This window comes from Thalassophryne amazonica, chromosome 1, assembly GCF_902500255.1.
Source record: "Thalassophryne amazonica chromosome 1, fThaAma1.1, whole genome shotgun sequence".
Classification (NCBI taxonomy): domain Eukaryota; kingdom Metazoa; phylum Chordata; class Actinopteri; order Batrachoidiformes; family Batrachoididae; genus Thalassophryne; species Thalassophryne amazonica.
This window is the reverse complement of record NC_047103.1, coordinates 174,675,576-174,699,577: the sequence shown is the minus strand read 5'-3', so window position 1 is coordinate 174,699,577 and position 24,002 is coordinate 174,675,576. Positions and strand designations below refer to the sequence as shown.

The 24,002-nt window shown below is 43.6% G+C and overlaps 1 protein-coding gene across 1 annotated transcript in view; it reads left to right on the top strand.

Annotated features, from left to right (window-relative positions):
• Positions 1-24,002, top strand: part of rgn (regucalcin) — a 101,485-nt gene that overhangs the window by 11,344 nt on the left and 66,139 nt on the right. The window contains exons 2-7 of the mRNA XM_034179857.1: positions 537-705; positions 795-977; positions 7,960-8,060; positions 8,157-8,271; positions 8,360-8,491; positions 17,481-17,635. Of these exons, the coding sequence (XP_034035748.1) occupies positions 537-705; positions 795-977; positions 7,960-8,060; positions 8,157-8,271; positions 8,360-8,491; positions 17,481-17,635 (855 nt within the window). The remainder of the gene's footprint in view (positions 1-536; positions 706-794; positions 978-7,959; positions 8,061-8,156; positions 8,272-8,359; positions 8,492-17,480; positions 17,636-24,002) is intronic.

The window sequence follows — 24,002 nt, the reverse complement described above, 5'->3', positions numbered from 1 at the left end:
TTGACAATATGGGAAAATGTGCTTTTTCTGACTGAAATTTGGACTGAGAAATAAACCTTAAATGCCCCAGAATGCATCTGAGAGCATCTGAGATTTCACAGAGAGCCTCCAGACCCCCAACCAGGGGCTTCAGGTCCTTGGCCCTTGCCAAAATGTTTGAGGTTTTTTTTCCAAGGCTCACTTTCATCACTGTTATGACTAAACACTTTAGACGTCATGATGTTCTGGACCTTCGCATGAGACATGCTTTATGTTATGTAATGAAATATTTGTTACTGTACTATTATTATATTTGATATAGAGTACTTCTATACATAGCACTTTACAGTGATCACACACACACACACAGTAATTTGGAGATTTGTGACCTTGCCCCAGGGACCTGATGGGGAATTGAACCTAGGATCCTCCTTCTGTAACCTCTTGGTCATTATTATTATTCCACATTAATCAGCACCACCATTCTGTAAAGAGATGAAGGGGTGAGTGGGGAAGAATCATGGCACTGATTGTATTTTTCTTTGTTTATCTTCCAGCTAATGATGTCATCAGTGAAGGTGGAGTGTGCTGTGAAGGACAGTGCTCTGATTGGTGAAGGGCCTGTATGGGAGGAGTTTGAGCAAACGCTCCTCTTTGTTGATATTGCTGGACATAAGATCCATCGCTGGAGTCCAGCAACTAATCATGTCCAGTCAATGGAAACTGGTCAGGCAATGAATGAACGAATGAATGTTTTTATGATGGGTAAAGGTTTTTTTTTTTTTTCATTTTTTTCTTCATTATTCCTTTTGCAGGTCACATGGTCGGCTTTGCCGTGCCTCGGACTTCAGGTGGTTATGTCGCAGGTGTGGGTCGCAGCATCGTGGCTGTTGACTGGGCAACTCAGTCAATAAGGCCAATGGTGGAAGTTGATGAAGACAAACCCAACAATCGCCTGAATGATGGGAAGGTGGATGTGACTGGACGCCTGCTTGCTGGTCCGTCTGTCCACCTGTCTGATTGATAACAGCCGAACAAGATGATCGGGTGATGACAAAACAAAACAAAACAGCAAAAAAATCCTCCGAGGCCATCTGCCTCATCCTCCATGAGGACCTTTAGAACCAAAGGGCGCCACCATTTTGAATGAGGGCACTCGTGGCAACTTCACTTCTGGTTTGCTTCCACATCAGATCAGTATGTGCCTCATTCGCTATGAGGAGCCCTAGAACTGAAGGGCGCCGCCATTTTGAATTGTCACATGATGTGATCAAAAATAGCGTGGGGGAAGAATTGATTTGGTTGCGACAATGTCACTTCCGGTTTGCTTCCACATCAGATCAGTCGCCAGCGTGACAATACGTGGCTGTCGATGTGTTTTACCGTTTGCCCTATTTGTATTTGATAAAAATAAAATAATAATAGTAAAAATCAAATCAAATCAATTTTATTTATATAGCGCCAAATCACAACAAACAGTTGCCCCAAGGCGCTTTATATTGTAAGGCAAAGCCATACAATAATTACGGAAAAACCCCAACGGTCAAAACGACCCCCTGTGAGCAAGCACTTGGCGACAGTGGGAAGGAAAAACTCCCTTTTAACAGGAAGAAACCTCCAGCAGAACCAGGCTCAGGGAGGGGCAGTCTTCTGCTGGGACTGGTTGGGGCTGAGGGAGAGAACCAGGAAAAAGACATGCTGTGGAGGGGAGCAGAGATCGATCACTAATGATTAAATGCAGAGTGGTGCATACAGAGCAAAAAGAGAAAGAAACAGTGCATCATGGGAACCCCCCAGCAGTCTACGTCTATAGCAGCATACCTAAGGGATGGTTCAGGGTCACCTGATCCAGCCCTAACTATAAGCTTTAGCAAAAAGGAAAGTTTTAAGCCTAATCTTAAAAGTAGAGAGGGTGTCTGTCTCCCTGATCTGAATTGGGAGCTGGTTCCACAGGAGAGGAGCCTGAAAGCTGAAGGCTCTGCCTCCCATTCTACTCTTACAAACCCTAGGAACCACAAGTAAGCCTGCAGTCTGAGAGCGAAGCGCTCTATTGGGGTGATATGGTACTATGAGGTCCCTAAGATAAGATGGGACCTGATTATTCAAAACCTTATAAGTAAGAAGAAGAATTTTAAATTCTATTCTAGAATTAACAGGAAGCCAATGAAGAGAGGCCAATATGGGTGAAATATGCTCTCTCCTTCTAGTCCCCGTCAATACTCTAGCTGCAGCATTTTGAATTAACTGAAGGCTAAGACTATTGTAATTCATTATTATCAGGTTGTCCTAAAAGTTCCCTAAAAAAGCCTTCAGTTTTGACGGGGGACTAGAAGGAGAGAACATATTTCACCCATATTGGCCTCTCTTCATTGGCTTCCTGTTAATTCTAGAATAGAATTTAAAATTCTTCTTCTTACTTATAAGGTTTTGAATAATCAGGTCCCATCTTAGGGACCTCGTAGTACCATATCACCCCAATAGAGCGCTTCGCTCTCAGACTGCAGGCTTACTTGTGGTTCCTAGGGTTTGTAGGAGTAGAATGGGAGGCAGAGCCTTCAGCTTTCAGGCTCCTCTCCTGTGGAACCAGCTCCCAATTCAGATCAGGGAGACAGACACCCTCTCTACTTTTAAGATTAGGCTTAAAACTTTCCTTTTTGCTAAAGCTTATAGTTAGGGCTGGATCAGGTGACCCTGAACCATCCCTTAGTTATGCTGCTATAGACGTAGACTGCTGGGGGGTTCCCATGATCCACTGTTTCTTTCTGTTTTTGCTCTGTATGCACCACTCTGCATTTAATCATTAGTGATCGATCTCTGCTCCCCTCCACAGCATGTCTTTTTCCTGGTTCTCTCCCTCAGCCCCAACCAGTCCCAGCAGAAGACTGCCCCTCCCTGAGCCTGGTTCTGCTGGAGGTTTCTTCCTGTTAAAAGGGAGTTTTTCCTTCCCACTGTAGCCAAGTGCTTGCTCACAGGGGGTCGTTTTGACCGTTGGGGTTTTACATATTTATTGTATGGCCTTGCCTTACAATATAAGGCGCCTTGGGGCAACTGTTTGTTGTGATTTGGCGCTATATAAAAAAAAATTGATTGAATTGATTGAAGGCTTTTCAGGGAACTTTTAGGACAACCTGATAATAATGAATTACAATAGTCCAGCCTAGAGGAAATAAATGCATGAATTAGTTTTTCAGCATCACTCTGAGACAAGACCTTTCTAATTTTAGAGATATTGTGCAAATGCAAAAAAGCAGTCCTACATATTTACTTAATATGCGCATTGAAGGACATATCCTGATCAAAAATGACTCCAAGATTTCTCACAGTATTACTAGAGGTCAGGGTAATGCCATCCAGAGTAAGGATCTGGTTAGACACCATGTTTCTAAGATTTGTGGGGCCAAGTACAATAACTTCAGTTTTATCTGAATTTAAAAGCAGGAAATTAGAGGTCATCCATGTCTTTATGTCTGAAAGACATTCCTGCAGTTTGACTAATTGGTGTGTCCCCTCTGGCTTCATGGATAGATAAAGCTGGGTGTCATCTGCGTAACAATGAACATTTAAGCAATGCTGTCTAATAATACTGCCTAAGGGAAGCATGTATAAAGTGAATAAAATCGGTCCTAGCACAGAACCTTGTGGAACTCCATAATTAACTTTAGTCTGTGAAGAAGACTCCCCATTTACATGAACAAATTGTAATCTATTAGATAAATATGATTCAAACCACCGCAGCGCTGTGCCTTTAATACCTATGGCATGCTCTAATCTCTGTAATAAAATTTTATGGTCAACAGTATCAAAAGCAGCACTGAGGTCCAACAGAACAAGCACAGAGATGAGTCCACTGTCTGAGGCCATAAGAAGATCATTTGTAACCTTCACTAATGCTGTTTCTGTACTATGATGAATTCTAAAACCTGACTGAAACACTTCAAATAGACCATTCCTCTGCAGATGATCAGTTAGCTGTTTTACAACTACCCTTTCAAGAATTTTTGAGAGAAAAGGAAGGTTGGAGATTGGCCTATAATTAGCTAAGATAACTGGGTCAAGTGATGGCTTTTTAAGTAATGGTTTAATTACTGCCACCTTAAAAGCCTGTGGTACATAGTCAACTAAAAAGATAGATTGATCATATTTAAGATCGAAGCATTAATTAATGGTAGGGCTTCCTTGAGCACCCTGGTAGGAATGGGGTCTAATAGACATGTTGATGGTTTGGAGGAAGTGACTAATGAAAATGACTCAGACAGAACAATCGAAGAGAAAGAGTCTAACCAAATACCAGCATTACTGAAAGCAGTCAAACATAAAGATATGTCTTTGGGATGGTTATGAACAATTTTTTCTCTAATAGTTAAAATTTTATTTGCAAAGAAAGTCATGAAGTCATTACTAGTTAAAGTTAAAGGAATACTCTGCTCAATAGCGCTCTGACTCTTTGTCAGCCTGGCTACAGTGCTGAAAAGAAACCTGGAGTTGTTCTTATTTTCTTCAATTAGTGATAAGTAGTAAGATGTCCTAGCTTTACTGAGGGCTTTTTTTTTTTTTATATAGAGCAACAGACTCTTTTTCCAGGCTAAATGAAGATCTTTTAAATTAGTGAGACGCCATTTCCTCTCCAACTTACGGGTTATCTGCTTTAAGCTGCGAGTTTGTGAGTTATACCATGGAGTCAGGCACTTCTGATTTAAAGCTCTCTTTTTCAGAGGAGCTACAGCATCCAAAGTTGTGCTCAATGAGGATGTAAAACTATTGACAAGATAATCTATCTCACTCACAGAGTTTAGGTAGCTACTCTGCCCTGTGTTGGTATATGGCATTGGAGAACATAAAGAAGGAATCATATCCTTAAACCTAGTTACAGCGCTGTCTGAAAGACTTCTACTGTAATGAAACTTATTCCCCACTGCTGGGTAGTCCATTAAAGTAAATGTAAATGTTATTAAGAAATGATCAGACAGAAGGGGGTTTTCAGGGAATACTGTTAAGTCTTTAATTTCCATACCATAAGTCAGAACAAGATCCAAAGTATGATTAAAGTGGTGGGTGGACTCATTTACATTTTGAGCAAAGCCAATAGAGTCTAATAATAGATTAAATGCAGTGTTGAGGCTGTCATTCTCAGCATCTGTGTGGATGTTAAAATCGCCCACTATAATTATCTGAGCTAAGCACTAAGTCAGACAAAAGGTCTGAAAATTTACAGAGAAACTCACAGTAACGACCAGGAGGACGATAGATAATAACAAATAAAACTGGTTTTTGGGACTTCCAATTTGGATGGACAAGACTAAGAGTAAAGCTTTCAAATGAATTAAAGCTCTGTCTGGGTTTTTGATTAATTAATAAGCTGGAATGGAAGATTGCTGCTAATCCTCCGCCTCGGCCCGTGCTACGAGCATTCTGGCAGTTAGTGTGACTCGAGGGTGTTGACTCATTTAAACTAACATATTTATCCTGCTGTAACCAGGTTTCTGTAAGGCAGAATAAATCAATATGTTGATCAATTATTATATAATTTACTAACAGGGACTTAGAAGAGAGAGACCTAATGTCTACGTATGTCTGTGCAATAGTTCGCTACTTGTATGCAAGTCTTCGTAGCACTGCACTACTGTACACCAAGCCTCCACAATTGTATGCTACCCTACGCCAGTCCAGCGTAAAATCCTTTTAGGTTTTTTTATCAGTACATACCTGCACTGGTCATTTTTATTCATCCCACTACTTTGCTGGGCAGGGAAGCTTAAAAACCACAGAAGAAGAAGAGGCGGGCCAAGCATCCCCCACTGTGTGCAACATACGCAGCCATTCCTGCATATAAGATACACATCACAATGCAACTCTACGCAGGCCCTGTGTGAAAGGGGCGTTACTAGTAAAAACCTTGCTGATTTTATATATGTACACTCAACAAAAATATAAACGCAACACTTTTGGTTTTGCTCCCATTTTGTGAGATGAACTCAAAGATCTAAAACCTTTTCCACATACACAATATCACCATTTCCCTCAAATATTGTTCACAAACCAGTCTAAATCTGATAGTGAGCACTTCTCCTTTGCTGAGATAATCCATCCCACCTCACAGGTGTGCCATATCAAGATGCTGATTAGACACCATGATTAGTGCACAGGTGTGCCTTAGACTGCCCACAATAAAAGGCCACTCTGAAAGGTGCAGTTTTGTTTTATTGGGGGGGATACCAGTATCTGGTGTGACCACCATTTGCCTCATGCAGTGCAACACATCTCCTTCGCATAGAGTTGATCAGGTTGTCAATTGTTGCCTGTGGAATGTTGGTCCACTCCTCTTCAATGGCTGTGCGAAGTTGCTGGATATTGGCAGGAACTGGTACACGCTGTCGTATATGCCGGTCCAGAGCATCCCAAACATGCTCAATGGGTGACATGTCCGTTGAGTATGCCGGCCATGCAAGAACTGGGACATTTTCAGCTTCCAAGAATTGTGTACAGATCCTTGCAACATGGGGCCGTGCATTATCCTGCTGCAACATGAGGTGATGTTCTTGGATTTATGGCACAACAATGGGCACAGGATCTCGTCACGGTATCTCTGCATTCAAAATCTTATCAATAAAATGCACCTGTGTTCTTCGTCCATAACAGACGCCTGCCCATACCATAACCCCACCGCCACCATGGGCCACTCGATCCACAACATTGACATCAGAAAACCGCTCACCCACACGACGCCACACACGCTGTCTGCCATCTGCCCTGGACAGTGTGAACCGGGATTCATCCGTGAAGAGAACACCTCTCCAACGTGCCAAACGCCAGCGAATGTGAGCATTTGCCCACTCAAGTCGGTTACGACGACGAACTGGAGTCAGGTCGAGACCCTGATGAGGACGACGAGCATGCAGATGAGCTTCCCTGAGACGGTTTCTGACAGTTTGTGCAGAAATTCTTTGGTTATGCAAACCGATTGTTTCAGCAGCTGTCCGAGTGGCTGGTCTCAGACGATCTTGGAGGTGAACATGCTGGATGTGGAGGTCCTGGGCTGGTGTGGTTACACGTGGTCTGCGGTTGTGAGGCTGGTTGGATGTACTGCCAAATTCTCTGAAACGCCTTTGGAGACGGCTTATGGTAGAGAAATGAACATTCAATACACGAGCAACAGCTCTGGTTGACATTCCTGCTGTCAGCATGCCAATTGCACGCTCCCTCACATCTTGCGACATCTGTGGCATTGTGCTGTGTGATAAAACTGCACCTTTCAGAGTGGCCTTTTATTGTGGGCAGTCTAAGGCACACCTGTGCACTAATCATGGTGTCTAATCAGCATCTTGATATGGCACACCTGTGAGGTGGGATGGATTATCTCAGCAAAGGAGAAGTGCTCACTATCACAGATTTAGACTGGTTTGTGAACAATATTTGAGGGAAATGGTGATATTGTGTATGTGGAAAAAGTTTTAGATCTTTGAGTTCATCTCATACAAAATGGGAGCAAAACCAAAAGTGTTGCGTTTATATTTTTGTTGAGTGTATTTATATATACAGACTAATTCTTGAGACGTGAGTCTCTTTGTTGCTGTAATTGCCAATGTTATTGCCAGAAACAAATGAAAACATCACTGTAACATCATAAACAGAATCAAATTTATTGCCAAGTAAGTTCTCACAAGGAATTTGCTCTGGTGTTATTGGTGCATAAAAACATTCATAGAAAAGGAAAAATACTTCTGTAAGAATTCAGATAGTCAAATAGGCAAGGCTATGTTCACTGTTAAATAAACAGTTTGTTGCGATCAAGTTGCAATCACCAGTGTCCCAGCTCATTTCAGTAAATATTTTGCTGAAATTCACATTCTGAGCACCTAAAAATTGACATCAACCGATGTCGATGTTCGGTCCAAGGCTTTGCCTTAATTATATCAAGCAGTAGGAACGGTTTCATCCATCGCCATGTGTTTTTGTTGCCATGGTAATGTGTTCTGTCTTTAGGTACCATGGGGATGGAGGAGCGTCCAGCAGTGGTACAGAGGAAGCAGGGGTCACTCTTCGCCCTGACCTCTGATCTCACTGTCACCAAGCACTTTGACCAGGTGAAACCTTTATGACCAGGTGAAACCTTTATAGAAACCTCATCTGTCCTCTCCCATCTCACCCATTCTTCACCGGTCTCATCTGTCTACCTACAGGTGGACATCTCAAATGGATTGGACTGGTCTCTCGATCACAGGACATTTTTCTACATTGACAGTTTGTCTCTGACTGTCGATGCCTTTGACTATGACACATCCACTGGACACATGGGTAATGTCCATTTTAAACAAACAATTCACACACCGAACAGGCTATTGTCAAAAATCTTTACTTACTCTGCATCTTCTCTTTTACTGAGATAACCGCCGTGTGGTGTACTATATGGAGGAGGGGGAAGGACTTCCAGACGGCATGACAGTCGATGCCAATGGGAGGCTCTGGGTTGCATGTTATAATGGAGGGCAAGTCATCAACATTGACCCAACTACTGGTCAGTACTGATTAGAATGACCACTACTGGTCATAGTCGTTAGACTGGTCAAACTGGTTCTAGCTGTTATGTTCACTGTCAAAGTAGCCACAGTAGCATGAGGTGTAGATTTGGAGAAGCAGAATGCTGTAATTCTTGGGTAAGTATGTAGGTCCAAGCTCATTGGACCACAGGTGGCACAAATTCCTCCAACAAAAACCTTCTTGTGTACCTTCGGCACTGGGAGATTCCCCTACCTTGGCATTATTTTTCACCAGGGTTGACTCATCAGGTACAATTTATTGTTGACTAGTCGAGAATTACTTTTGACAATAAAAAATACATTTTAAAAAATCTGTTTGGGATCATTGTTCTGGTGGAACACCCAATTGTGGCCCAGTTTTAACTGTCTAGCTGTTGATTTGAGGTGACATTGAAGAATTTTAAGGTAGTCGTCCATCTTCATTATTCATCCACTTTGTGCAATGCACCAGTACCACTGGCAGCAAAACAGCCACAGAACCTGATGGTACTACCATCATGCTTGACAGTTGGTACAGTGTTCTTAGGTTTGAAAGCCTCACCTTGACTCCTCTAAACATACTTCTTGTCATTGTGAACAAATACCTCAATTGTTGTTTTGTCTGACCATAAACCCTTGTCCATATGGGCAGCTGCAGATTTCAGTCTATCTTGAAGGTGTCGTTTTGGACCAGGGTCGTCTTTCTTGCTCGGCACGCTCTCAGTCCATGGCGATGTAAAACTTGCTTGACTGTGGACAGTGACACAGGTGTTCCAGCAGTTTCCAGTTCATGGCAGACCTGAGCCTTGGTGGTTCCTGGGTTGTTACTGAACATCCAAACCAATTTGCTCTCATCTGAGGGTGACAGTGTGCATCTTCTTCCAGACACTGGCGAAGTGGTGACACATTTGACTAACTTGTACTGATATACGAGGTCTGTCCATAAAGTATAGGTCCTTTTTATTTTTTTCAAAAACTATATGGATTTCATTCATATGTTTTTACGTCAGACATGCTTGAACCCTCGTGCGCATGCGTGAGTTTTTCCACGCCTGTCGGTGACGTCATTCGCCTGTGAGCACTCCTTGTGGGAGGAGTCGTCCAGCCCCTCGTCGGAATTCCTTTGTCTGAGAAGTTGCTGAGAGACTGGCGCTTTGTTTGATCAAAATTTTTTCTAAACCTGTGAGACACATCGAAGTGGACATGGTTCGAAAAATTAAGCTGGTTTTCGGTGAAAATTTTAACGGCTGATGAGAGATTTTGAGGTGATACTGTCGCTTTAAGGACTTCCCACGGTGCGAGACGTCGTGCAGCGCTCTCAGGCGGCGTCATCAGCCTGTTTCAAGCTGAAAACCTCCACATTTCAGGCTCTATTGATCCAGGACGTCGTGGGAGAACAGAGAAGTTTCAGAAGAAGTCGGTTTCAGCATTTTATCCGGATATTCCACTGTTAAAGGAGATTTTTTTAATGAAAGACGTGCGGACGGGTCCGCGCGTCAGCTCGCAGCCGCCGCGACGCTCTGCCACAGGAAAAACACCTCTGTTGGAAGCCTTAAGGACAAGTTGGAACATGTCCAGCTGTTAAACAATTTCTCATATACTCACTCCACTGAAAGCCATCAAAAGCCGCCTGGATTTTACAAATGGTTATCAACACGGAGGTGTTTTTCCTGTGCCGCCGCACCGCGCCGGCTGCGTCCCGACGCGCGGACCCGTCCGCACGTCTTTCATTAAAAAAATCTCCTTTAACAGTGGAATATCTGGATAAAATGCTGAAACCAACTTCTTCTGAAACTTCTCTGTTCTCTCACGACGTCCTGGATCAATAGAGCCTGAAATGTGGAGGTTTTCAGCTTGAAACAGGCTGATGACGCCGCCTGAGAGCGCTGCGTGACGTCTCGCTCCATGGGAAGTCCTTAAAGCGACAGTATCACCTCAAAATCTCTCATCAGCCGTTAAAATTTTCACTGAAAACCAGCTTAATTTTTCGAACCGTGTCCACTTCGATGTGTCTCACAGGTTTAGAAAAAAATTTGATCAAACAAAGCACCAGTCTCTCAGCAACTTCTCAGACAAAGGAATTCCGACGAGGGGCTGGACAACTCCTCCCACAAGGAGTGCTCACAGGCGAATGACGTCACCGACAGGCATGGAAAAACTCACGCATGCGCACGAGGGTTCAAGCATGTCTGACGTAAAAACATATGAATGAAATCCATATAGTTTTTGAAAAAATAAAAAGGACCTATACTTTATGGACAGCCCTCGTACAATTGTTTGAACTAATGATCTTGGAATCTGCAGTTGTTTAGAAATTGCTCCAAGAGACCTTCCCAACTTGTGTAACTCTACAATTCTTCTTCTGAGGTCTTCACTGAGTTCCTTGCCAGACTGGAAAATTTGTTTAGTGCAGAGAAGTTCTTCCCAGTGAAGTTTTCCCCACAAAATCTGCATCCAGGCAAATGTATGCTTCTAGGCAACTGAAAAACCCTCATCTCAACTGTTGGTTCCAACCTGTCACATCTTGCTTGTTACCACTGCCAACAAAGTTGGGCAGATGTTATATTTTCACCCATGTTTGTTTGTTTGTGAAAAGCCTGTAACCCACAATTTTTCACGTCATTATGAAATTTTTACAGAGGATTTTACAGGGGAGGTGATGGTCTAGTGGTTAAGTGTTGGGCTTGAGACCAGAGGATCCTCAGTTCAAATCCCAGCTTGACTGGAAAATTACCAAGGGCCCTTGGGCAAGGTCTTTAATCCCCTAGTTGCTCCTGGTGTGTAGTGGGCGCCTTGTATGACAGCACCCTCACATTGAGGTGAATGTGACGCATTATTGTAAAGCACTTTGAGCGTCTGATGCAGATGGAAAAACGCGATTATAAATGCAGTCATTTACCATTCCATTTATTTCATATCCTGATAGGCAAGAACTAATTCCAATGTAGTGGATATTTGATTTTGACATCGAAAAGCCCTTTCGCATCTGGCGTAAAACTTGTGTCAAAATCAACATGCAAATCCACCTTGGATCTGCTGTGGCGACCCCAAGTGAAAACAAGGGAACAGCCGAAGGGGCTTACTATAGAAAAGCCCTTCTGATTTATATATATATATATATATATAAAATTACATTTTAGCTTATGAAAAGCCACTTCTCACAGACCTTTTTCTTTGACCTTGAAAATTTTTCCAAGGTAAAAATTTGTGGAATTGGAAACTCGTGTTGGTGGAGGTTTGCACACTACGGGCACGGTGCTCTAATTTATTTGTTGTTCTTTATGGGCTGTGGCCATTACTCCACACACTTGTAAGAATTGTCATCATTCTCTTCCCCAGCTCCGCACAAAATACTCTCCATCTGCTCCCTACTGCAATCCGGTTGCGCAGTCGCAAAGTTGAGTTCCTTGGACTTTCCCATTGTTCTGAGGATTAAAAAAGAAATCATTGGATCGTCTGAGATGAACAGAAAAACAGTGGAGTTACAGGTCTCAAAAACTAAAGTTCCTTCATTATGTAGTTAATGTTCATATGAAGCCTTCAGGAAGATCAATAATGCAAAGAAAAAAAAAATCAATGAAGAAATAATTTAGTCAGTCATTCAGTTGCAGTTAGTCATGATCATTAACTGGTTAGTTAACAGGTCTTGTCACATAAAAAAGGCATTATAGAACCTTCCGCACCACTTACTGAAAGATTTAAGAGAGTGTACCGTATGTATAAGTTTGACCCTGTGTGGATTAGAGAAGATCCAAAATAAATTCTTGTGCACCCAGTTCTCATTGATGATGTTTGCTGTACAATCATTCCACCCTGGCAAAAGAACAGTTCAGACATCATTAAAAGCCCAAAATTACCATAACATTCACTCCCACAATGAGTATATGTAAACCTCCGACCACAGCCGTCCAACTAATGCGTGGTCGGACTTGACTCACTGACGGCGGGATTACCTACCTCACTGTCATTAAGTGATGCGTTTTCCTGAGCGTGAGCCAGCATGCAGATGCCTCGGTGTTGGTGACCACAATCACAGAGAAAGCAAAAAGAGGATGACCAGCCTCAGCAGATAGTTGCTACTTTCTGGACACTGGGATGTCTGGCTGGGCGTTTTCGTATCAGAACCCAAAGTGGTTCTGTAGGGCAGTTGGTGCAGCAACATAGACTAAACCTGACTGGTCAGTATAAGGCAGCTGTAACTTAAGCAAACCAGAGAATCTCATATTGTTCAGCATCTGGGATTTACCACACACAGTGATGGAATACTGAAAGTAAAATGGTCATACTGGTCAGTGCTCAATATACTGGTCCTAGACATGCAACAGTTCTGCTGGTCTTAAATGGTTTATGCCAGTCTGGTTTCCACCCTGCCCACAGTACAGAGAAGAGGCATAAAATCTCCTGATGTCCTCTGATGCTGGCTCCCCTTGCCTCCTCATTCTCCTGGACCTATCTGCTGCATTTGACACAGTTGACCATGACATTCTACTCACTCGGCTCCACCTCACCACTGGACTCACTGACACTGCCCTCAGATGATTCAAATTCATACCTCACAAACTGGACAGAATACATCTCCATCGGTCACTCCACATCAAACACACACAGTCACCTGTGGTGTTCCTCAGGGGTCAGTCCTTGGTCCCATTCTTTTCATCATCTATCTCATTCCCCTTGGTCAGATCATCAGCTACCATGGTTTTTATTCCACTGCTATGCTGATGACACACAGCTTTATGTCAACGCCACTGCTGCAACCCCACCCTCATCATCACCATCATCCCCGTCACAACTCACTACCTGTCTGGAGGAGATAAAGGTATGGATGGAGCACAACTTCTTCCAACTCAACAGCTCCAAAACCGAAGCCATCCTAGTCAGCACTACTCTAACTGTAGACCCGTAAAGTCATTGTGTGGCTTTCAGCAGTACGTCACATGTCCTACCCGCAATCACAAGTGCTTGGATTTGTGTTTCGGCTCCATAAAAGGGGTATATAAATCCTTTATTCATGCCCCACTCGGCATGTCCGACCACAACACTGTGTATTTGGTTCCGTCCTACAAACCAGTCCTGAAGGAACAAAATGTTGTGTGTTGGGGGGGGCGTGGCTGGATGTTTTGGTGTTCTTTTCTTTTCTTTGCTCTCCAGGTGGCATGAGGGCTGATTTGTCTGTGAAGAAGGTGCTGGCTGAAGAGTCTTCACCCTCATTAACATTATGGAAAGCACCTGTGAGTGGTGCTCACGTGCAACCTGGACGACTTGCAGCTGAAGCAGATAATTGGATGGCGTTCTGCATTTAAGTCATGTGTGATTCAAGCAGAACTGCCGGGAACTCGACCTTGTGACGTTCGTTTGTGAGACGCTGAGGACTGCGCCTGGGTTTTGACACATCGAGCCCGTGAAGCGGGGAGGGGTGAGGACACATGCTGTCAGCACACACGAAAGGTAATTGAGTGTTTGAGTAGTTGCTGATAGTGGCTTGGTGTTTTGTTGCACAGTATACTGGAATTGTGAAGAGAATTGTGCAGTTTGCTTCTCACTGCTGTGGCGTGAAGGATAAGTGATCCTCCACTTGTTGTGAGAAGCTGCTCATTTGCATAAAGTAAAAAAAAGGACACTGACCTGAGTGTGTTGCTGATAGCGTGTGTTTATTGGAAGATATAGTTGTATCTGTTGCCTTACCTCACCTTCTCTTTGCTTCACAGAGAATCAGTTTGTCGTGTCCACCTGGGGGGTGTTTGGCGGTGGTAGGAAGTCCAGGAGCGCCAGCTTTAATCCTTGCGGGCGCTGGAGAGCGAGCCACGAATCACTCCACCAGAGGGACGTTGTTTTTATGTTTTTACACTTTTAAGCACAGGTGAATAATAAATAGTTTCTGTTTGGAACTGCTCTCTGGTTATTTTTAGCGCTGGGTCCTGTCTGACGCAGGTCCGCTCCTCAACCCGCGTCGACACATAACACAAAAGACTGAATGAAGATTAGTTCTGGTCTGGATGGATGATTCCATCCAGCGCCTCCAGGACTGTTGTAGTTGCACTGATTGGGATATGTTTAAGAACGCATGTAATAATTTAGATGAACTGACTGACACTGTGTGCTCCTATGTGATGTTTTGTGAGGAACTTATCGTTCCAAGGAAATCTGTTAGAATTTATCCAAATAATAAGCCTTGGGTCTCTAAAGCAGTGGAAACTGCCATTAACAAGAGGAATATTTGTTTTTACCAGGGGAACATGTCACAGTACAATGAGCTAAAGAAGGTGGTCAGAAGGGAACTTAAAGTGTCCAAAACTAGATACAAAAACAAGATTGAAAATTGCCCAGCCTGGCAAGGTGTCAAGTCTGTGATGGGGATGCAAACCTCCTGTGCCCCCATTACTTTTGATAACAAGTCTGATTTGGTGTTGGCAAATGAACTGAATGTTTTTTATAATTGTTTTGATGTTTTTGATTTTAAAAGGAACTTGCCTAGGCCCATTAATAGTAAGCTCCAAATTATTAATGTTGAGACTGGTAAACTGGCATTTTCAGGAGAGTGAAGGAGAGAAAAAGTGCTGGTTCAGATGGTATAAGTGGACGCATCCTAAAAAATTGTGCTGAACAATTATCTGAGATCTTCTCCTTTATTTTTCAACAATCTCTTTACCGTCAGTGTGTGCCAAAAATTTGGAAGGAGTTCATTATTGTTCCTGTACCAAAGAACAAACTGGCAAAGTCGAATAACGGCTGCAGGCCCGTAGCTCTGACATCTATAGTTATGAAAAGCATTGAAAAAATTGTCCAGTCTGAACTTTTGAGCCAGGTGGTGGATAGGCTAGACCCTCTACAGTTTGCTTATAGGTCTGGCAGAGGGGTTGCCGATGCCTTGGGAACGTTGCTTCATTTTATTTCCTCTCATCTGGAGAGCCCTAAGTCTTTTGCTCGAATGGTCTTTGTTGATTTTTCAAATTCAAATTTATTTCTATAGCACATTTAAAACACAACTGCAGCTGACCAAAGTGCTTCACAATAATAGCAATACAAAAGTGTAAAATATTAAAGGAAAATAAATAAATAAATAAATAATCTAAAACTACAGATACATTTTTCATCTGCATTTAACTGTATTCAGCTACACATTTTGGCACAGAGACTGTCCACTATAATATAGGAGACAACCTTGTCTGCTGGCTGACAGACTTTCTCACAGACAGACCACAGCGTGTTAGGGTCAACAATGTTCTGTCAGATGTCCTCTTGTCCTCCACAGGATCACCTCAAGGGTGTGTCCTTTCGCCTCTCTGTCCTGTACACTGATGAGTGCAGAAGTCAGCACAGCGGCCGATATATCTAGAAATTTGCGGACGACACTGTGATTGTCTCTCTTCTGAAGGGCCCGGACACTGAGCACGGTCCTGTGGTGTGCGATTTTATTCAGTGGTGTGAGGCCTCCTTTTAAGGATAAACTCCTCAAAAACAAAGGAGATGCATATTGACTTTAGGAGATCGCCTCCTCCCCTCTGTCCTGTGCTCTTTGGCTCAGAGCCGGTGGAAGTGGTGCACCAGTACAAATATTTGGGAACAATTATTGATGACAGACTGACTTTCGAGGCTCAAGTTGATGCCCTCTGTTCCAAGGCCCATCAGCGCGTGCACTTTTATCGGAAACTGCGGAATTTTAATGTTGAGAAGACTTTTATGAGAATGTTTAATTGAGTCTATTTTAACATTTTCTTTTATATGTTGGTTTGGTGCTCTTTCTATGAAGAATAAAAAGCACCTGCAAAGCCTTGTGCACACCTGTGGCAAAATTGCAGGATGCACTTTTAATGACCTGCAGGATGTGTACAGGACACATCTTTTGAAAAGGGTGAGACAGATCTCCTCAGACCCCAGCCATCCTCTATGGGCTGAGTTCACACTGCTGCCATCTGGCCGCAGGTTCACTGTCCCCAAGTGTAGAACCAACAGATTTAAAAATTCTTTTATTCCGGTTGCAGTTGGTGTTTTAAACCAGTCTTTGTAACTGTAATTGTTGTTCATCTTTTTAATTGTCTATTTTTTTTGTGTTATTGTTTTACTGGATGTGTGAATTGGTGTGTGTTTTTGCTGCTGCTGCAAACCAAATTGCCCCCTTGGGGATAATAAAGACACCTTGAACCTCCTCACCAGACCAAATCATCATCCATAACCAGCATCACCTCCTCTGGCTCCAGTATCCCTCTCTCATCAGTACTCACAAATCTTGGTGTGAAAATGGACCCATAACTCACTTTTGAATCCCATATCAACCACCTCTGCAAGACCTCCTTCTATCACCTCTGGAACATCTCCAAACTCCGCACCATTCTCTTCCTCTCAGATGCCGAAAAGCTGGTCCATGCCTTTATCTCCTCCAGGCTGGACTACTGTCATGCACTTCTCATTGGGATCCCTAGCAAGAGCCTGCAGAGGCTCATCCAGATACAATACATCCAGAACTCTGCAGCTAGGATCATGATGAGTGCACATACATGAGCACATTACCCCATCCTCTACTCACTCCACTAGCTTCCCGTCTCCACCAGGAATGAATACAAGGTCTCCCTCCTCACACACCAATGCATCTATGGACATGCCCCCCCCCCCCCCCCCCCCCCCCCCCCACACACACACACCTTAAAGAACTCTTCAACCCACAAACACAACACGTTCCTCCCGCTGCACTCACTTAAATTTCCACACACCCAGAACCAGGCTAAGGACCATGGGAGATAGGGCCTTCTGTGCTGCTGCCCCACACCTGTGGAACCCTCTCCCTGACACTCTGAGGGCACTACAATCCACTTACTGTTTTAAAAGGAGTCTAAAGACATTTATTTTTAACAAAACTAAACAACATCTTTTTAACCTGTAGCACTTTGAGATCGTTGATGAAAATGGCACGATAAATAAAATGCATTATTATTATTATTATACTGATGGTGAAGTGGTTGCTGTGAAGTGATGAAAATGATGATCTTTCAGGTGTCAGGCTACAGACAATTTCTCTGCCAGTGATGAAGACCACCTCATGCTGTTTTGGCGGTCCAGACTATGCTGACCTCTACGTGACTTCAGCCAGCCTGGACTTGGACCAGTCAGAGAGGACACAGCAGCCATTGGCTGGGTCTACGTTCAGGGTACATTTGTTATCATCTTTCTTCAGAAAAATAACTCTTTATGATGTCACATACATGATGTCTCTCACATGGCTCATAGGTCACTTACATTGATACGTTGATTGAGCTTGGTCTGAGGAACTACAAGCAGAGCTTGATCTCGTGACCTGAGAGAACATGATGGAGAATAAGACACGAGCAGGTCAGACAGATAATGTGGGGCAAGATCATTGAGACATTTAAAAACAAACATTAAAATTTTAAAATCAATACGATATCGAACTGGCAACCAGTGAAGGGAAGAAAGAACGGGTGAAATATGGTCATGCTTCTGAAATCCAGTTAAAAGACAGGCTGCAGCGTTCTGAACCAGCTGCATCCGTCCTAGCGAGGCCTGGCTGATAACCGGCGCACAGTGCATTACAATAGTCCAGCTGAGTCATATCAAAAGCATGGATTAAGATCTCCAAGTGATGCCTTGAAAGTGAGGGCTTTCTTAGCTAGAAGACTCAAGTGAAAGAAACTTGCCTCACAACAGCACTGATTTGTTTATCAAGTTTAAAATCTCCGTCCATTTTCACACCAAGGTTACAAACAATAGATTTAATAAACTGTCAATGGTCCAAGGTTTATTGAACCACAACTACCTGATTTACTTGGCCTGACCAAAAGAACTTCAGTTTTTTTTCATTAAAGAGTAGAAAGTTTGCAGACATCCAGTCTTTAATGTTCTCAATGCACTCTAAAAGTTGATTGGCACCAAAAGCATTCTCACGCTTTAGGGGCGCATAGATTTGGCTGTCATCGGCATAGAGGTGGAATGACACCCCAAATCTACGATACGATATGTTGATAGCCTTCCAAGTCCACGGGTGACTTCTGCCTCTATCTCCAGAGGTAAAACGTCATGAAACGTCATGCATTAGTGATAGGGGATTCTATTACATGCAAAGTTACATTGCAGACTGTTAAAACCTCCCCGGTTCTTAACCCTCTGGAGTCCAGGGTATAATTGGCTGTTTTTGACTACTTTTGGTTTTAACCTTTATAATTTACCTAGTGTTTACTTGGCCTTGTTTGATGTCATTTTTTTTCAGCACAACCTCACCTGTGTGACTTTACAGTTTCTCATTCATTTTGACCTACTGTAGTAACACAGTGAACCTAAACTCATACTTCTTCTTCTTTGTATTTTGGCTGTTCCCATTAGGGGTCGCCATAGCAGATCAATTGTTTCTGTCTCACCCTGTCCTCTGTATCTTCCTCTGTCACACCAACCAGCCGCATGTCCTCCCTCAGCACATCCATAAACCTCCTCTTTGGCCTCCCTCTTCTCCTCCTGCCTGGTGGCTCCATCCTCAGCATCCTTCTCCCTATATACCCTGAATCCCTCCTCTGCACATGTCCAAACCATCTCAATCTTGCCTCTCTGACTTTGTCTCCAAACCGTCACACCTGAGCTGTCCCTCTGATATATTCATTCCTAATCTTGTCCATTCTCATCACTCCCAAAGAGAATGTCAGCATCTTCAGCTCTGCCTCCTGTCTTTTTGTTAGTGCCGCCGTCTCTAAGCCGTCCAACATAGCTGGTCTCACTACTGTCTTGTAAACTTTTCCCTTCACTCTTGCTGATACTCTTTGGTCACAAATCACTCCTGCCACCTTTCTCCACCCACTCCACCCTGCCTGCACTCTCTTCTTCACCTCTCTACCACACTCTCCATTACTTTGAACAGTTGACCCCAAATATTTAAACTCATCTACTTTCACCACTTCTACTCCTTATAACTCCACTATTCCACTGGGCTCCCTCTCATTCACACACATGTACTCAGTCTTGCTTCTACTGACTTTCATTCCCCTTCTCTCCAAAGCATATCTCCACCTCTCCAGACGAGACTCAACTTGCTCTCTACTCTCACTACAGATCACAATGTCATCTGCAAACATCATAGTCCATGGGGACTCCTGTGTGATCTCATCCCTCAACCTGTCCATCACCACTGCAAACAAGAAAGGACTCAGAGCTGATCCTTGGTGTAATCCCACCTCCACCTTGAATGAGTCTGTCATTCCGACTGCGCATCTCACCGCTGTCACACTATTCTTGTACATGTCCTGCACTACCCTAACATACTTCTTTGCCACTCCAGACTTCCTCATACAATACCCCAGCTGTTCTCTTGGCACCCTATCATAAGCTTTTTCTAAGTCCACAAACACACAATGTAACTCTTTCTGTCCTTCTCTGTACTTCTCCAACAGTATTCTCAGAGCAAACATTGCATCTGTAGTGCTCTTTCTCAGCATGAAACCATATTGCTGCTCACAGATCTTCACCTGTTTTCTAAGCCTAGCTTCTACTGCTCTTTCCCATAACTTCATGCTGTGGCTGATCAACTTTATGCCTCTGTAGTTACTCCAGCTTTGCACATCACCCTTGTTCTTGAAAATAGGAACCAGCACACTTCGTCTCCACTCCTCAGGCATCCTCTCACTTCCAAAATTTTATTAAACAATGTGGTTAGAAATTCTACTGCCATCTCTCCTAGACATTTCCATGCCTCCACTGGAATGTCATCTGGACCAACTGCCTTTCCACTCTTCATCCTTTTCATAGCAGCCCTCACTACTTCCTGATTTACTCTCACCACATCATCCAGCCTTTTCTCTCGCTCATTTTCTTTATTCATCAGCTCTTCAAAATATTCCCTCCACTTTCTCAGCACACACTCCTCACTTGTCAGCACATTACCATGTGCATCTTTTACCACCCTATCCTGCTGCACATCCTTTCCAGCTCTGTCCCTTTGTCTGGCCAATTGGTACAAGTCCTTTTCTCCTTCCTTACTATTCAACTTCTTGTACAGCTCGCAATATGCCTTTTCCTTCTCTTTTCGCCTTACACCGCATCTCCTTGTACTCCTGTCTACTTTCTTCATCTCTCCGACTATCCCAAAACTTTTTCGCCAATCTCTTTCTCCTTATGCTTTCCTGGACCTCTTCATTCCACCACCAAGTCTCCTTGTCTTCCTTCCACTGTCCAGATGTCATACCCAGTACTGTCCTAGCTGTTTCCCTCACCACATCTGCAGTACTTTTCCAGTTGTCCAAAATTGCTTCCCCTCCAACTAGTGCTTCTCTCACCTGCTCGCTAAATTTCACACAACAGTCTTCCTCCTTCAGCTTCCACCATCTGATCCTTTGTTGAGCTCTCACTCTCTTCTTCTTCTTTACCTCTAAAGTCATCCTACAAACAACCATCCTATGCTGTCTAGTGACACTCTCTCCTGCCACCACCAGTCTCTGATTTCTTTTAGCTTGCATCTCCTACACAGAATATAGTCCACCTTCCTCCACTCTTATATGTTACCCTGTGCTCCTCCCTTTTATTAAAGTAGGTATTCACCACAGCCATTTCCATCCTTTTTGCAAAATCAACTACCATCTGTCCTTCCCCATTCCTGTCCTTGATACCATATCTACCCATTACTTCCTCATCACCTCTGTTCCCTTCACCAACATGCCCATTGAAGTCTGCTCCTATCACCACTCTTTCATGCTTGGGCACACTCTCCACCACCTCATCTAACACACTCCAGAAATCTTCTTTCTCTTTCATCTCACAACCTACCTGTGGGGCATATGCACTGATGATATTCATCATCACCCCTTCAATTTCCAACTTCACATTCATCACCCTGTCAGACACTCGCTTAACCTCCAACACACTTTTAACATACTCTTCCTTTAAAATGACCCCAACACCATTTCTCTTCCTGTCCTCACCATGGTACAACAACTTGTACCCACCGCTGATACTCCTGCTCTTACTTCCCTTCCACTTGGTCTCTTGCACACACAATATGTCTACCTTTCTCCTCTCCATCATATCAGCCAGCTCTCTCCCTTTACCAGCCATACTACCAACATTCAAAGTCCCCACTCTCATTTCCACCCTTCTAGTTTTCTTCTTCTCCCCCTGTTTGTTGGAACAGTCTCCTCCTCTTCTTCGTCGTCTTTGCCCAGCAGTAGCCAAATTTCCACCGGCACCCTGTTGGGCAACAGCACCGGTGACGGACGTTGTTAACCCGGGCCGCAACCGAGCCGGTATGGAAATTCAATTCTTAGTCTGCATAGTTTGGTTGGCTTGTTTTACGCCGTATGTCCTTCCTGACGCAACCCTCCTCATTTATCCGGGCTTGGGACCGGCACTCAGAATGTACTGGCTGCACAACCCATGTGGCTGAGTTGAACCTAAAATCACACAAAAACATAAAATCCAAGTAGAAAAAAGTTTTTTTTGTTTTTTTTTTACTGTGAAAACCACAAACTTGTTTAACGAACCATTTTCATAACTTAAAATGTAAATATAAATTGTAAATTTCAAAAACATATGTACAAATGTGGCAAAAAACAAAGTTAACTAGGACTGCAAGCAGTCATATACGGGCCCTCGTTCCGCGCGACCGCCTACCCAGGCCAGTGGGTGCCCTTGTGACCACATGTGGGCATGTGCATGCAGGGGCAACCACTCATCACACAGTTAAAATTTTAAACAAATCATACAATGCATCAAGGAGTTATGACATGTTGATTGTTCATCCACTAGGGGGCACTCAGTGTACCAACAGAGGGGCTGGGTGTGTTCAGGAGCCAACCGTCATCATACATGTGAAGTTTCAAGTCAATCAGGCAAAGCATGAAGGAGTTATCATGACTTGATGTTCCATGGCAAAGGGTCAAAATGGCGGCACAATAGTGTACCAATAGTGTACCAAGTCACACATGTGTACCAATTTTCATCTCCCTACTCCAAAAAAACCCCTATGGGGAGGGGGTTTTGAAAGTTTCAAGGGGGCGCTATTGAGGCATTTTGCCCCGCCCATGGGCGACGCCCCTATGAATTGTAAGAGGTTGTCGTGCTCGACCTGTGTATCAATTTTCATGATGATGTGACAAAATTAAAGCCGTCAAAAGGAAGAACGTAATTTCATGGCGAATGGGCAATATTTGGTATGCCGCCACACGGACGCCGTTACTCGTAACTTCACGGCGTTTATCGCCTATGTTCACCAATTTGTTCTGCATGTTTTAAAAGTGGAATGAAGTTGATTGGGTTAAGTATGTGACATCAGGACCTCTTAAAGTAAAAATAGGACCTTTCCCGCCACCACCGGGGGGCGCTATGGTGCAGGTGGGAACTTAAGATATGTAGATGTTCAGGGCGGAGCCCTCATCATGTCCAGCAAGTTTGAAGGATCTACGATGAAGTATGTGGGCATGACAGCCGTTCGAAGTGAAATGGCGTGCTCCGAAAAGCTCGCCAAAGTTTGACGACCACTAGCAGCCACGCCTTTTGACTTAATTAGAATCTTTTGATACCTTTTGATCACCATTGTGTTGTGATGATTTTGACTAAATTTGAAGTCGATCGGATGAAATCCCTAGGACGAGTTCGTTCAAATGTAAGTAGTGGAAATGGCCAAAAATGGCAAAAATGGCCGACTTCCTGTCGATATTTCACCATGACAGTAAAAGACTTTTTCGTGCATCCTGGCATGGTAAATATGTGTACCGAATTTCGTGAGGCTACAACGAAAAAAGCCCAATGTGGAGGGGTTTTTGAAAATTTCTAGGGGGCGCTATTTCGCGATTTTTCTGCGATCATGGGCGAGGCCCCCAAAACATCGAATTTCGGATCCGGCCGGACGACTTTGGAAATTTTGGTGAGTTTTTGAGCATGGGAAGAGGCCGAAATTTCGATTTCAAGAGTGAGAATAATAATAATAATAATAATAGTAATAATAATAAACAGCGCAATTACAATAGGGTCCTCGTAGGACGTTGCCTACTCGGGCCCTAACTAGGACTGCAAGCAGTCATATACTGGCCCTCGTTCCGCGCAACTGCCTACCCAGGCCAGTGGGTGCCCTTGTGACCATGTGGGCATGTGCATGCAGGGGCAACCACTCAACACACAGTTAAAATTTTAAACAAATCATACAATGCATCAAGGAGTTATGACATGTTGATTGTTCATCCACTAGGGGCGCTCAGTGTAGAAACAGAGGGGCTGGGTGTGTTCAGGAGCCAACCGTCATCATACATGTGAAGTTTCAAGTCAATCAGGCAAAGCATGAAGGAGTTATCATGACTTGATGTTCCATGGCAAAGGGTCAGAATGGCGGCACCATAGTGGCCACACCCTTCAACATAGAGAAAAGCTTTCGATAACTTTTGGTCAGTGTCCTGTTCAAGGCGATCATCGCCTATGTTCACCAAGTTGTTCTGCATGTTTTAGAAGTGGAAGAAAGTTGATGGTGTTAAGTATGTGAAATCAGTACTTGTTTAAGTATAATGTTCCATGGCGAAGGGTCAAAATGGC